Source organism: Piliocolobus tephrosceles, chromosome 16, assembly GCF_002776525.5.
Source record: "Piliocolobus tephrosceles isolate RC106 chromosome 16, ASM277652v3, whole genome shotgun sequence".
Taxonomy (NCBI): Eukaryota; Metazoa; Chordata; class Mammalia; order Primates; family Cercopithecidae; genus Piliocolobus; species Piliocolobus tephrosceles.
Window position 1 is genome coordinate 29847947 of NC_045449.1, and position 16425 is coordinate 29864371.

Genomic DNA, 16425 nt, shown 5'->3' on the forward strand with positions numbered 1-16425 from the left:
CCCCCACCAATGGCTGTCACAGCACGCAGGAGAGCAGCCCTGGGAACTAAGGACGTCACCAGTTACCAGGGAAACATCCTGGCGACACCGCCTGTGGCCATCCCTGGGGAATGAGGTTCAGAACTATTCCTTAGTCCAGGCACGGTGGCTCACGGAATCCCGACACTTTGGGAGGCCAAGGTGAATCTTACGGGCTCAGGAAATCAAGGCTGCATCAACCGTGATCGCACCGCTGCACTCCAGCTTTGGCGATAAGAGTGAGACCCACTCAAAAAAAAATGATTTCTTAAATGTTAGTTATGAAATATTTCAGACATACAAAAAAGTGTACCACCACCAGCGCATCCACTACCACCTTAGAAAATGAAGCCCCGCGTTTCCTCCTGGACCTGTTTCCCTCCCTCCCGACCCTTCCTTCTTCCGACTTCCCACCGCCCCATCGTCCCTCCGGCGCCTCCTTTCCTTTCCCTCCCCTCATGACCTCGACTCCCTTCCCTTCTCCCCGGAAGGAGCAGGGCGGAAGATCCAGCCCCAGCGCTGCCCCACGCCCACGCTGGATTAAAGCCCACGCAGTAGTCGTCTGTCTCCACGGTGGCAGCATTTTCCTGTCCTCCCCAGTAATGAGAGAGTGCAGCGCTCCTCTTTCCCTTTGCAGGTGTAGGAAAGCAAGATCGCCTTCTCAGCCTTCTCTTCGCGCCTCCCCAGACCCTCAGCTCTCAAGTGATTCTTATGGCTTTGTGCAGGGAGCGGGTCACCCATTCAGCAAAAAGTCACTGAGGGCCCAAAATGTTTTGCCAGAGAAATAGGACGGCTGAAAACGTTACTCTGATGGTACAAATGGAATAACTCTGTAGGCGTACATAATTAGCTGTGTTTTCCCAGAGTATCAAAAGCCACTGTAGGCTGGGCACGGTGGCTCACGCCTGTAATCCCAATAATTTGGGAGGCCAAAGCGGGAGGATTGGTTGAGCCTAGGCAGCCTGGGCAACAAAGCTAGACTCCTGTCTCTACAAAAAACAAAACTAGGCTGGGCGCGGTTGCTCACGCCTGTAATCCCAGCACTTAGGGAGGCCGAGATGGGCGGATCTCCTGAGGTCAGGAGTTCGAGACCAGCGCTGGGCAAAATAGCGAAACCCCGTCTCTACCAAAAATACAAAAATTAGTTGGGCGTGGTGGCACACACCTATAATCCCAGCTACTAGGGAGGCTGAGGCAGGAGAATCGCTTGAACCCAGGAGGCGGAGGTTGCAGTGAGCCGAGATCGCACCACTGCACTCCAGCCTGGGCGACAAGAGTAAAACTCCATCAAAAAACAAAAACAAACAAAACTAGCTACCTAGGCTTAGCAGCACTGTCTGTAGTGCTAGCTACTCAGGAGGCTGAGCAGGGAAGATAGCAAGCTAATATTCATTTCCATTATACCCGATTTAGCGGAAGGCCACGTTTACATTCTCATACTGTTCTATTTAGTGCAGGGAATACACTCGTCTGACTTGATAACTAAGTGTAGTTATTTTAGAAATTCCAAAGCAATCCGACAAGTCTTGAAAATGCCTTCTTTGCATTTTCAAAGAAAATGTTTATTTCACCCCAGGGAGAATCAGGGAGAAGATTCAGAAGCATTGTGTAAACCTTGGATTCATGAAACAATTTTAACAAAGGGTATAACTTTAGAAGCATTAAATTTGATTTTCTTGTATTTTTGTTACTAAATAATACTAAGACCCTCTAAATCTTCATGAAAAATCTTAGTAAAGAAAGGATTCTTGGACCAGGCGAGGTGGCTCACGCCTGTAATCCCAGCACTTTGGGAGGCCAAGGTGGAAAGATCGCTTCGGAGTTTGAGACCAGCCTGTATAACATAGCGAGACCCTCTAAAAAAATAATAATTAAAAGAAAGAGTCATGGAGCGGCCGCCCGGAGCGGCGGCGGGGGCGGAGGGGCGCGGGGCTCAGAGGCCCAGCTGAGCCGGCAGTTGGAGCGAGACCTGCAGCAAAGACAATGGAGGCGGAAGCAACGCGATCCGGTAGGCGGCGACTGCGGGGGAGGGGGGGCGGGGGGAGGAGCCGGAGCCGCCTGGGATGTTCAGTCATGAAATGAGTGCGTACAGAGCAGATCCAGATGGTAGTGTCTTGCTACCTCAAACACTGGCAGTACATGGACTCAGACGGTCCCCTGAAGCAAGGACCACGGCTGCCACAGACTGCTGAAGAGATGGTGGCCAATCTCACAGTACAATCAGAATCTCGTTGTGCCAACATAGTGTCTGCAGCCCCTTGCCAGGCAGAATCCCAGCAATATAAAGTACAGTTTGGACGACAGCGGAATTTTTTCTCATCGATTCTGATTCACAGCATAGCCACGAAGTGAAGCCTCTCCTCTATCCTCTCTTTGTCTACCTCCATCTCAGCCTGGTCCAGAACGGTCCAAAGAGCACAGTGGAAAGTTTTTACAGCCGCTTCCATGGAATGTTTCTGCAGAACGCTAGCCAGAAGGAGGTCATTGAGCAGCTACATATCCAGGACATCCTATCTAACTTCAAGCTTCGAGCATTCCTAGATAAAAAGTACGTGGTCCGTCTCCAAGACGACAGCTACAACTACCTTATCCGCTACCTCCAAAGTGACAACAATACTGCCCTGTGCAAAGTCCTCACCTTACATATTCATCTGGACGTGCAGCCTGCCAAGACAACAGACTACCAGCTGTATGCAAGTGGCATCTCCTCCCGAAGTGAGAACAATGATTTGGAGGCCCATGACACGCCCAGCCCTATTCTGCAGAAGGAGGCTGCCCTGGAGGTCTTACAGGAGAGCATTAAGCAAGTCAAGGATGGGCCTCCCTCCCTCACCACCACCTGCTTCTATGCCATCTATAACACCTAGCAGCTGTTGAACACTGCAGAAATCTCCCCCAATAGCAAGCCGCTTGCTGCTGGATTTGGCAACTCCTGTATGAAACTTTGGAGTTTACAATCCAAGAAGTTAAAATCAGAGTCCCATCAAGTAGTCATGTCCCACATCTATTTGGCTTGTGATATTCTGGAGGAGGAGGTATGAATATCATTTTTTCTTCCATGCACCTGCCTTCCTAATTTGCTTAGAATGTCCTTACCAAACACGACATATCTTAGAATGGAATTCCTGATTTTCCTCATCATATAGCTAAAGCCAGACTAATGCCATGTAACTTGTAGCCATTGAATTCCTGCACATGCCTAACCTAAGGTGTAAAAACAATTTTTAGCAACATTGCCTTAACATTATTAATGAATGGTAGTATTTATACTATCTGAAATGTGGATAACAACCCTAAGCCTAATTAAAGACCTTTAGCTAATATTGACTTTAGCTGAGATTTGCAGCAAATATGCACTTATGTGTGCGCACAATTGCTCGGGTATAAATAATTAGAAGTAATGAATATTACTTTTCCCACAGAAAGTTGTACCATTTCACAGTCTCAGCAGCAGTAGCGAGAACACTGGTGTCTGCGCCCTCACCACACTGGATGGTATTGCCTTTCTGAGGCCAGTGCATATCCTGTGGATCCAAGTACCCCAGTGTGTTCCCAGACCCCACTTTGAGAAGTAACACAGGAAGTAGAGTTGCCAGCTCTCCCTCATCAGTCAGTGTTCAATCTTTTTTGGTTTGTAACCACTTAGTCATTGAAAAGGACAGGCGCAGCTTGGGTTTCAGGTCACCAAAAATCGCTACCTTTGAAAAAATGTAGGCCAAGGAAGATAGAAATTAAACTTCACAGAGTTAACTTTCCTTCAGAGTGGTCCTGCGAAAGCTGCGGGTCAAAATATTTTTGTCTTATTGCCACTGAAATTCAGGTAGCTCCGCCTCACATTACTTTGGATGGAAAATTCTTTATACAATGTTGAAAAATTAAGGAGCAAAAATATTACTCCAATTAAATTATGGTTAATGACAAGGATATCAAGAATATTGAATGTACTAAATTAAGCCATTGTTTTCCTGTTTCTGTTTTCTGGGTCTGCTTCCAGTTAGTATGGCCTTTAAATTTTTGATTATTGCAACAGAGTCAGTATAATTCAAGGATTTCCTTATGATGAGTAAAGAGTCTGATTCCCATGCAGAAGCTTTAATTTCTAGAAATTTTTTTTTGAGATTAAGGGAGGAGACCACGTCTCATATTGTCTTTCAACACAGACCACTGGGTGTTTTTAACATAAGCAAGGCCATATGTACATTATAATCGCATGTTTTAGAAATGAACATCTGTGATATTTCAGTAACTCATAGTGTACTTATAAAGTGAAAAGATCTCTATCAAAATATGCTTTTCACTGGAAAAAATTAACCAAATGGATTTACACAAAGTAAACATTAACTTGGGTAGATTTCAGTGTAGAATGGTTCATAACAAGCATTTTGCCCTTATGCTCAACTACCAAGTTAAGAATTTTTTAAGTATTTTAACTGAGATTTTATTATTATGACATTTGTTTCTCATTCCACATCATCTTCAGCCAAGCGCTGAGCACTTACAAGTGTCTAATTAACTGGTAGGGGCTTTGTCAGAAGTATCTGAATCACTGGTGGTGGAAGAGTTTGTTGTAGCACTTGCAATAACTGCTGTGGCTGTCCACACACAGAACTTGGATTTGTCAGGTGGTCTACACCTTGAGCTAGGATCTCTTCACCAAAGCTGTATCTCTTCAAGGAAGAATTTCTGAGCAGCTTCAGCATCTTTAAGGTCAGCAAACTTGGAAAGCTCAACTCTCTCCTCGGCCAGCTTCTGTTTCTTTCTTTCCTCTGGAAGCCTGTTCTTTAAGTTGGGGTCACTTTGTCTTTTGCGGTCGCAGTAGATGCAGTACCCGATGAAAAGGGCCCCGCATACCGCAGCGGCGATGGCTCCCTTCCGACCCAGACTCTTCCCCAGAACGCGGAGTGTGGACTGTGGCGATGGGGGAAAGGAGCGGATGCCCACGAACCATCTGAGCACAGGGAGCCGCGCAGACCCGACGCCGGCAGGACAGGCACTCGGAAAGCAAGATTCAGGGTTCTGAAGATTAAAATCGTTAATGCATTTATTCTATTTGTGCAAGTTTCAGAGAGAGTCATGCGTATAGGATTACCACTGAGTTTATATTATTTTCTCCATGCCTGGAGAGTGTTTCTTTTGTTTTTGTTTATTTGTTTGTTTTGATTTTTTGCTTGTTTGTTTTTGAGACACGTTCTCGTTCTGTCACTCCAGGTTGGAGTGCAGTGGCTTGATTCAACTCACTACAACCTGCGCCTCCCAGACTCAAATGATCCTTTCACTTCAGCCTTCAGCGTAGCTGGGATTACAGGCACGGCCACCACGCCCGGCAATTTTTTTTTTTCTTTTTGAGACGGAGTTTCGCTCTTTGTTGCCCAGGCTGGAGTGTAGTGGCACCATCTGGGCTCACTGCAACCTCCATCTCCCGGGTTCAAGCAATTCTCCTGACTCAGCCTCCCAAGTAGTTGGGATTACAGGCGCCTGCCACCACACCCAGCTAATTTTTGTATTTTTAGTACAGACGGGGTTTCATCATGTTGGCCAGGCTGGTCTCGAACTCCTGACCTCATGATCTACCAGCCTCTGCCTCCCAAAGTGCTGGGATTACAGGCGTGAGCCACCGCACCCCGCCACTGTTTCTTAAAGAGTTAGCATATTTAAAGAATTAGATGTTTTGGGCTTAATTTCTTAATTTTTCCCTGGGATTCTTAGAGACCCCCTCTACTAGATTTATATAAACACTTAGTAACATCTTGAAACTGATCAACATAGGACCATAGAATTTGAGAGACATTAATGTCCTTATTTTCTAATATCCACTGAAGATAGTCTATCTTTCTGAGGAAACTACTTCTCTTACTTGTCTTTGACATATCACTACCACTTCACAAGAACAAACAGTTTTTGCAACTCTATTACTTCAGCATCAAAAAGATTGGGGTCCTTACTGGGGGCATGGAATCTTCTAAGATTCTTCATTCCATTTTCCAGCTCCCCAGCATATAGGAACCTCAGTGCATCAGCATTAATTGTCCTAAAGCAAAACATTCCACCACTGTGATCAGATTAAAACTCTAACCACTTCTGCCCTTCCATTCTGGAATACATATTTAAGGAGGATAGAAATATACTCCTTCTTCTTATAGTACAGGATTTGTCAGCCTTGGCACTATTGAGATTGGGGGTGGAAAATTCTTTCTTGGGGGGGGCTATCCTGTACCTTCTAGGATGTTCAGCAGTATCCCTGGCCTCTACCCATTAGGTACCATTAACACACTCCCCTCAAGTGGTGACAATCGTAAATATCTCCAGATATTATGTCCCTTGGAGGGCAAAATCCACCACCACCACCACTACCACCACCCCCACTCTATTGAGAGCCACTGGTCTAGTCTAATGAAGAGCAGATTAATTTTAACAATTAGCAGACCTATTCTAATGATCCATATACTAGTGCCATCCAACAGAAATATCATGCAATACATAACCGTGATTTTAATATAGTAAGCACATTTTTAAAAGGTAAAAATAAATAGGCAGCATTACTTTTAATAAAATATTTTATTCAACTAAATATTTCCAAAATATTCTCATTTTGACATGTAATCCATTTAAAATTATTCATGTAATTTTTCATTCTTTGTCACACTAGTTTTTGAATCCCAGTGTATATTTTACACTTACATGTCATCTCAATTTGGACCAGCCGCATAGCAAGCACTAATTTGCTACACATGGCTAATGTGTGCCATGGGCACTGCAACCATATACAGTGACATCTGGCAAAAGCCAGAATAGTCAACATCAACAAATTAAGCAAACAAACAAATAGCAGTGAGGGCACAGATCTTGGTTTTGCCATTCTTCAATAAAAGGAACCAGAGCTTCATGGAGAAATGGCTGATTTTAGGGCTGGGGCAGAGGAAAAAAAATCACAAGCATTCCTATACACCAACAGTATACAAGCAGAAAGCCAAATCATGAGTGAACTCCCATTCACAATTGCTACAAAGAGAATAAAATACCTAGGAACACAACTTACAAGGGACATGAAGGACCTCTTCAAGAACTACAAACCACTCCTTAAGGAAATAAGAGAGGATACAAATAAATGGAAAAACATTCCATGCTCATGGATAGGAAGAATCAATATTGTGAAAATGGCCATACTGCCCAAAGTAATTTATAGATTCAATGCCATTGCCATCAAACTACCAGTGACTTTCTTCGCAGAATTAGAAAAAACTACTGTAAACAGAAAAAGAGCCCACATAGCCAAGACAATCCTAAGCAAAAAGAACAAATCTGGAGGCATCACACTACCTAACTTCAAACTATGCTACAAGCCTACAGTGACCAAAACAGCATGGTACTGGTACCAAAACAGATACATCAACCAATGAAACAGAATAGAGACCTAAGAAATAACACCACACATCTACAACCATCTGATCTTCGACAAAACTGACAAAACAAACAATGGGGAAAGGATTCCCTATTTAATAAATTGTGCTGAGAAAACTGGCTAGCCATATGCAAAAAACAGAAACTATACTCCTTCCTTACACCATACACAAAAATTAACTCAAGACGGATTAAAGGCTTGAATGTAAAACTCAAAACCATAAAAACACTAGAAGAAAACCTAGGCAATATCATTCAGGACATAGGCATGGGCAAAGACTTTATGACTAAAAACAAAAGCAATTGCACCAAAAGCTAAAATTGACAAATGGGATCCAATCAAACTAAAGAGCTTCTGCACAGCAAAAGAAACTATCATCAGACTGAACAGGCAACCTACAGAATGGGAGAAAATGTTTGCAATCTACCCATCTGACAAAGGACTAATATCCAGGGTCTACAAGGAACTTAAACAAACTTACAAGAAAAAAAAAAAAACATCAAAAAGTGGGCAAAGGATATGAAGAGACACTTCTCAAAAGAAGACATTTATGACCAGGTGCAGTGGCTCATGTATGTAATCCCAGCACTTTGGGAGGCTGAGGCAGGCGGATCACTTGAGGTCAGGAATTCGAGATCACCCTGGCCAATATGGTGAAACCCCATCTCTATAAAAATACAAAAATTAGCTGGGCATCATGGCGGGTGCCGTTAATCCCAGTTACTCAGGAGGCTGAGGGAGGAGAATTGCTTGAACCCGGGAGGCAGAGGTTTCAGTAAGCCGAGATCGCACCACTGCCCTCCAGCCTGGGTGACAGAGTAAGACTCTGTCTCAAATAAAAAGACATTTATGCATCCAAAAAACATATGCAAAAAAGCTCATCATCGCTAGTCATTAAAGAAAAGCAAATCAAAACCACAATGAGATACCATCTCATGCCAGTTAGAATGACGATTATTAAAAAGTCAGAAAATAACAGGTGCTGGAGAGGATGTGGAGAAATAGGAATGCTTTTACAATGTTGGTTAATTTAACCATTGTGGAAGACAATGTGGCAATTCCTCAAGGACCTAGAACCAGAAATACCACTTGACCCAGCATTCCCATTACTGGGTATATACCCAAAGGATTATAAATCATTCTACTATAAAGACACATGCACATATATGTTTATTGCAGCACTATTTACAATAGCAAAAACTTGGAACCAACCCAAATGCCCATCAATGATAGACTGGATTAAGAAAATGTGGCACATACACACTATGCAGCCATACAAAAGAATGAGTTCACGTCCTTTGCAAAGACGTGGATGAAGCTGGAAGCCATCATTCTCAGCAAACTAACACAGGAACAGAAAACCAAACACCACATGTTCTCACTCATGAATGGGAGCTGAGCAATGAGAACACACAGACACCCAAAGGGGAACATCACACACTGGGGCCTGTCAGAGGGTAGGGGGGCAAGGAGAGGGAGAACATTAGGACAAATACTTAATGAGCAGGGCTTAAAACCTAGATGACAGGTTGATTGGTGCAGCAAACCACCATGGCATACCTATGTAACAAACCTGCATGTTCTGCACATGTATCCCAGAACTTAAAGCAAAATAAAATAAATAAAAAAAGAAAGAACTTCCAATGGCTAATACTAGAACAATTTGAGCAACTAAATAAACAATGTAGTATTCAAATATAACACAAAATATTAAATAAGTACCTATAAGTTCATTCATATGAGTAAAGGATTGAATGAATGAGTAAATGGTCTCCTATACAGAAGAATTCCAAATAACGTATGTATAATAGCTTCATCCTCTCTCCCCACATGAAGGAAGTGGCACTTCAATCCCCACCCTTTGAGTGTGAACTGCACTTATGACATTTGAGGGAGGGAAAGTAACTACAGTGGATTAACCTGGCAAACACTTCCTGACTCATGTGGTCAAGGTTAATATCAACATGATAAGACATGTTGATTGCATACACGCTTGATATGATATGATGACAATTACAGTTCACTCCTGTGGTTCTCCTCTTGAAAACCTTGAGTATGAAAAATAAAATCCTAAGCCCCCCAACCACTGAACAGACCCCCTCTTGGCCAAGGGAACCCCAGAAAAACCTTAAAAGCTGAATTTGCAAGCATGATGGGATGGCCAGTCAGCTGCACCTCATTATAACCGCTCTCTTTTGCAGTTTAGACACAACAACTGACCAGCACTCAGGTTAAAATAAACATCATAAGACTGATGAAACAGTCTCTTTGTGGCAATGAGATACCAAGTTATAAATAGGACCAAGTTAAGTCACACATCCCTACAGTTAAAGAATAAACTATGTTCTAATGGCCACAAGCTTTTTCTTTTCTTCTATCAGCTAAACAAGCACTGGCCTGGAGATAAGCAATATTAAAACAACTGCAGCTCATCCACTGCCAGACATGAACCAACTGACCCCCTGCTCCACCAGCCATGACTACAACTTTGACTGGACAAGAGACTGATTTTAGGAACTTTCTCCTAATAACAAGACCACCAACCATGGACAGGTTCTGGCTGGTTTCGAGTCTGAGCACTTGAGTGCCTTCTTGTCCTGAAAAGACTTTTGATGTATAGGGTCTAATTGTAATAGATATAAAAGTCAAAACATATAGGGTCTAATTGTAATACATATAAAAGTTAAGTCTCTACTGGCTGGGCGCGGAGGCTCACGCCTGTAATCCCAACACTTTGGGAGGCCAAGACAGGTTGATCACCTGAGGTCAGGAGTTCAAGACCAGGCTGACCAACATGGCGAAACCTCGTCTCTACTAAAAACACAAAAATTAGACAGGTATGGTGACACACGCCTGTAGTCCCAGCTACTCGGGAGGCTGAGGCAGGAGAATTTCCTTGAACCCAAGAGGCAGCAGTTGCAGTGAGCTGAGATCATACCACTGCACTCCAGCCTAGGTGACAGAGCAAAACTCCATCTCAAAAAAACAAAAAAGTTGTCTCTACTAAAAAGCGAACATGGGACAATACACACAATAAGCATGTTTACTCTCCATGCATATGCACAACCGCTCTCAGGAGTATTCATAGCTTCCTCCTATAACCTGATGAATATGTATACTTTCCCAAGCCATTCAGCACAAATCCCTGTTCCATCCTCCCTTCTCTCAAAGTGCTGCCTTTCTGCCTAAGCTTCCCCCCAATCAGGATGGCCAGCCTGCAGGTTGTAACACTTTATAATAAATAAAATCTCCTTTCTAAACTTATAAATTGTGTGATTTTTAAGTTGACAACCTGTAACTCCAGCCTAACCATGAGAAAAACATCAGACAAACCCAAAAGGAACATTCTACGAAATGCCTGAACAGTGCTTCTCAAAACTATCCAGGTCTTCAAAAATAAAGTCTGAAAAATTATCATAGATCCAAGGAAGCTAAGGAGACATAACTGCTAAATGTCATATGGTGTCCTGGATGGGATCCTGGAACAGACAAAGCACAGTAGGAGAAAACTGGGAAATCCAGATAAATTGTGGAGTTTGGTTCACAGCACTGTACTATGGTTGTGACAAGTGAACCACAGTAATGTAGTAATGAAAGAGGGAACTGAGTGAGGGGTCCACAGGAACTTTCTGTACTATCTTTGCAACTTTTCTGTAAGTCTATGAATATTCTAAAATAAAAAGTTAACTTAAATTTTAAAAGCATTTTGTTTTATTTTACCATGGCTGGGTGGATTTTCAGATCTTTAATGAAGTAAGTCCCAGCTAGCTAAAGCCAGATTGCAGAGGTAGGCAGGCACCATCCAAACCCAACTGAGCCTGGCACAGTGGCTCATGCCTATAATCTCAGCAATTGGGGAGGCTGAGGCAGGAGGATCACTTCAGCCCAGGAGTTCAGGAATATGCTGAACTATGATCACTCCAGCCTGGGCTACATAGTGTTTTTACAAAAATATTTTTAAATTATCCAGGCATGATGGCATGCAACTGGGTCCTAGCTTCTCAGGAGCCTGAGGTGGGAGGAATGCTTGACCTCAGGAGGTTGAGGCTGCAATGAGTCGTGATGGCGCCACTGTACTCCAGCCCTGGGTGACAGAGCAAGACTCTGTCTCAAGAAAATGAAAAATGACCTGAGTCGGTTTTCTTTAGCTAAAAAAGGTAGAAAAAATTACCCCATTCTGCTCTCCTAAACACAGCTTGTTGTCACAGATAATTTTACCACTTAATTTTCAAGGAACAAGGTTACTTAGCAGAGAACATTAAACCCAGATTAAATAATACTTAGAGACATAGGTCCAATTGTTTACCTGATGAAGTTCCTCAGAGACTGACTTTCACAAACGTAGACAATTCCATGTGCCTCACAGTGAAACACATTCCTGATCTTCTCCATGATCTTCATGGCCATGATGGTCTTCCCTGAGCCAAGTAAGCCATGGACAAACAATTCTTTGTTCTTGTGGAGGCTTCTGGAGAATATCTCATACTGCTGGGCTGTGAGCAGATTTAAAACCTCACAGCCAAGCTGGTCACTCAAGAGAGACCTGAAGCCAAGCAAGACAATCACGAGGGACTGCAGCAGGGCTTCCATGTGCTGGGTGCCTGCAAGGCTATAGGACGTGGGGTAATCCATCAGAGACACTGCAGCCTCCAAGGCCTCTGCGCTGCTCTCAGGACTCAGGCAGAGGACCTTGGCCCTGACACACACCTTCCTGGTGTAGCCCCCCAGGTTCACCAGGTTCTGCTTCAGTGTAAGAGCAGTGCAAGTGCAGTAGTCCTGGCCCTACCAGGGCTGTTCTGTGCTATCAGCAGAGCATCACAGATGACTCCTGACTTCTCCTGCAAATTCAGGTCCACAGCCCAGCTTCTAGAGAGGATCACAATTCCCCAGGAGAAAGGTTGTGTTTGCTTATTTATTAACTCCTCTAATCCTTCATGCCGTGAGGACAGCTCCTTCCAGAGGGATTCCAGAGTACATCGCAAATGTCCTGGTAGCACTAGATGTGAAAAGAATGAAAAATTAGGGGAAGGAGAAGAATCATACAGATTATGACAATTAGTTATAATTAATTGATTAATGTATTTGATTATCAATTACAGATATTTCAAATATTCTTCTATAAACATTATATTACAATTATAAAGGAAAAGAAGCTTGAAATATCTGGTAAACCTCATCTAAACCCATGTATTTATTATGACTTTGACCTTGGGAAATTCCCTAACCTCTCTGAGACTTTGCTCTCTCATTTGTAAAACAAAACTAAGAATAGCACATTTCCTATGGAGAGGAATAAATGAAGTAACATAAAGTGTCTGGCTCATTGCAGCTACTTGAAAAAGATGAGTCCTGTTCCCCATCCTACTCTCAAAGTGTATGAATCTCCAAATGTCCCTAAACAGTCCCCACTGATGGGGGTAGCAGGAGCCTTCCCAGGAAGAAGGTACTCATTAGCAAGATATTTGCAGAGAAGAGGGAGTCATGTAAAAAGCTTTTATTGGCAGTTAATTATCTGCAGTCCTCGACTGGGAGACCCTTGAAGCCATCTTTCCTGAAACATTCTTGCATCATATACAGATCAATCTGAGGTTCCCCCCATTACAAAAGGTCTTCTCTTTGTCACAGGCAAACAAGGAACAATTACATGATGTGATAATATACTTGTGCTACAGAGTTATAACCTTGTTTTAGGCTTGGTACGGTGACTCACTCTTGTAATCCTAGCACTTTGAGAGGCCAAGATGGGTGATCACTTGAGCCCAGGAGTTCAAGACCAGCCTGGGCATCATGGTGAAACCCTGTCTCTAGAAAAAATACAAAAATGAGCTAGACATAATGGTGCATGCCTATAGTCCCAGCTCCTCGGGAGGCTGAGGTGGGAGGATTGCTCAAGCCCAGGAGGCAGAGGTTGCAGTGAGCTGAGATTATGCCACTGCACTCCAGCCTAGGAGATAGAGCCAAACATTGTTTTGAAAATAAAAAAAAATTATTTCAATGATCATAGGGTCCAAAGGGAGAAAAACAAGAATGTTTTTATCCTGTTGTGGCAGTGTCAGAATCAAGATTTGTAAGTGGTAACTTCAAATGAAATTACTCAAATTTTATTGGTAATTGTTTATTGTTCATTGTTGCTGGTGCTTTCTCGTTCATACCAGGCGTTCACACAACTTGATTATGCCTGCAACCTGGATGACAGTGAGTAGGAGGTGGTATCTATTATGAGACACATCCAGATTTTAGAGATGTTAAGAAGTTGGGTGAGATAAATAAAACTCCCATCTCCCTGGGACAGAGCACCTGGGGGAAGAGGCGGCTGTGGGTGCAGTGTCAGAAGACTTAAGTGTACCTGCCTGACAGCTCTGAAGAGAGCAGCAGATCTCCTAGCACAGCGTTCAAGCTTGCTAAGGGTCAGATGGCCTCCTCAAGTGGGTCCCTGGCCCCTGTGTATCCTGACTGGGAGACACCTCCCAGTAGGGGCCAACAAAAACCTCATACAGGAAAGCTCTGGCTGGCATCTGGCATGTGCCCCTCTAGGATGAAGTTTCCAAAGGAAAGAACAGGCAGCCCCCACTGGTGACACCCAGGCAAACAGGGTCTGGAGTGGACCTTCAGCAAAATCAAGCAGATCTGCAGCAGAGAGGCATGACTGTTAGAAGGAAAACTAACAAACAGAAAGGAACAGCACATCCACTCAGAGACCCCATCCAAAAGTCACCAACATCAAAGACAAAAGGTAGACAAATCCACGAAGATGGGGAGAAACCAGCGCAAAAAGGCTGAAAATTCCAAAAACCAAAATGCCTCTTCTCCTCCAAAGGATCACAACTCCTCAGCAGCAAGGGAAGAAAACTGGACAGAGAATGAGTTTGACGAATTGACAGACGTAGGCTTCAGAAAGTGGGTAATAACAAACTCCTCCGAGCTAAAGGAGCATATTCTAACCCAATGCAAGGAAGCTAAGAACCTTGAAAAAAAGGTAAGACAAATTGCTAACTAGAATAGCCAGTTTAGAGAAGAACATAAATGACCTGACAGAGCTGAAAAACACAGCACGAGAACTTCATGAAGCATACACAAGTATCAATAGCCGAATCAATCCAGTGGAAGAAAGGATATCAGAGATTAAAGATCAACTTAATGAAATAAAGCAAGAAGACAAGATTAGAGAAAAAAGAATAAAAAGGAATGAACCAAGTCTCCAAGAAATATGGGACTATGTGAAAATACCAAACCTACATTTGATTGTTGTATCTGAAAGTGATGAGGAGAATGGAACCAATTTGGAAAATGCTCTTCAGGATATTATTCAGGAGAACTTCCCCAACCTAGCAAGATAGGCCAACATTCAAATTCAGGAAATACAGAGAACACCACAAAGATACTCCTTGAAAAGAGCAACCCCAAGATAATCATCAGATTCACCAAGGTTGAAATGAAGGAAAAAATGTTAAGGGCAGCCAGAAAGAAAGATCAGGTTACCCACAAAGGGAAGCCCATCAGACTAACAGCAGATCTCTCAGCAGAAAACCTACAAGCCTGAAGAGAGTGGAGGCCAATATTCAACATTCTTAAAGAAAAGAATTTTCAACCCAGAATTTCATATCCAACCAAACTAAGTTTCATAAGTGAAGGAGAAATAAAATCCTTTACAGACAAGAAAATGCCGAGAGATTTTGTCACCACCGGGCCTGCCTTACAAGAGCTCCTGAAGGAAGCACTAAACATGGAAAAGAACAATCAGTACCAGGCACTGCAAAAACTTACCAAATTGTAAAGACCATCAACACTATGAAGAAACCATCAACTATAGGCAAAATAACCAGCTAGCATCATAGTAACAGGATCAAATTCACACATAACAGTATGAACCTTAAATGTAAATGTGCTAAATGCCCTAATTAAAAGACACAGACTGGCAAATTGGATAAAGAGTCTAGACCCATCAGTGTGCTGTATTCAGGAGACCCAACTCACGTGCAAAGATACACATAGGCTCAAAATAAAGAGATGGAGGAATATTTACCAAGCAAATGGAAAGCAAAAAAAAAAAAAAGGAGGTGTTTCAATCCTAGTGTCTGATAAAACAGACTTTAAACCAACAAAGATCAAAAGAGACAAAGGGGCATTACATAATGGTAAAGGGATCAATGCAACAAGAAGAGCTAACTACCCTAAATATATATGCACCCAATACAGGAGCACCCAGATTCATAAAGGGAATTCTTAGAGACCTACAAAGAGATTTATACTCTCACACAGTAATAGTCGGAGACTTTAACACCCTACAGTCAATATTAGACAGATCAACGAGACAGAAAATTAGCAAGGATATTCAGGACTTCAACTCAGCTCTGAACCAAGCGGACCTAATAGACATCTACAGAGCTCTCCACCGCAAATCAACAGAATATACATTCTTCTTAGCACCTCATGGCACTTATTCTAAAATTGACCACATAATTAGAAGTAAAACACTCCTCAGCTTTAGAACTCAGGACTAAGAAACTCACTCAAAACTGCACAAGTACATGGAAACTGAACAACCTGCTCCTGAATGACTACTGGGTAAATAACAAAATGAAGGCAGAAATAAAGGTGTTCTTCATAACCAATGAGAACAAAGACACAACGCACCAGAATCTCTGGAACACATTTAAAGCCGTGTGTAGAGGGAAATTTATATCACTAAATGCCCATAAGAGAAAGCAGGAAATATCTAAAATAGACACCCTAACATCACAATTAAAAGAACTAGAGATGTGAACAGCAAACAAATTCAAAAGCTAGTGGAAGACAAGAAATAACTAAGATCAGAGCAGAACTGAAGGAGATAGAGACACAAAAACCCCTTCAAAAAATCAGTGAATCCAGGAGCTGGTTTTTTGAAAAGATCAACAAAATAGATAAACCACTAGCCAGACTAATAAAGAAGAAAAGAGAGAAGAATCAAATAGACACAATAAAAAATCATAAAGGGGATATCACCACCAATCCCACAGAAATACAAA

The 16425-nt window shown here is 42.6% G+C and overlaps 1 protein-coding gene and 2 pseudogenes across 4 annotated transcripts in view; 1 reads left to right on the forward strand and 2 right to left on the reverse strand.

Annotated features, from left to right (window-relative positions):
* SLFN13 (schlafen family member 13) overlaps positions 1-16425 on the reverse strand; it is a 73124-nt gene that overhangs the window by 37613 nt on the left and 19086 nt on the right. The window contains exon 2 of one of the 3 annotated variants that reach the window (XM_023190830.1): positions 11724-12413. In XM_023190830.1, coding sequence (XP_023046598.1) covers positions 11724-12049 — 326 coding nt within the window. In that variant the 5' untranslated portion in view covers positions 12050-12413. Of the gene's footprint in view, positions 1-11723; positions 12414-16425 lie in introns of those variants that run through there. The other 2 variants (XM_023190831.1, XM_023190832.1) reach the window with 2 other exon arrangements.
* On the reverse strand, positions 1700-6060 carry LOC111525423 (annotated as a pseudogene). Its single transcript, XR_002726100.2, has 2 exons — positions 5932-6060; positions 1700-5034 (listed from the first exon to the last, which is right to left on the reverse strand). The product of XR_002726100.2 is annotated as a mitochondrial import receptor subunit TOM20 homolog pseudogene (transcript).
* LOC111525433 lies at positions 2092-3339 on the forward strand (annotated as a pseudogene).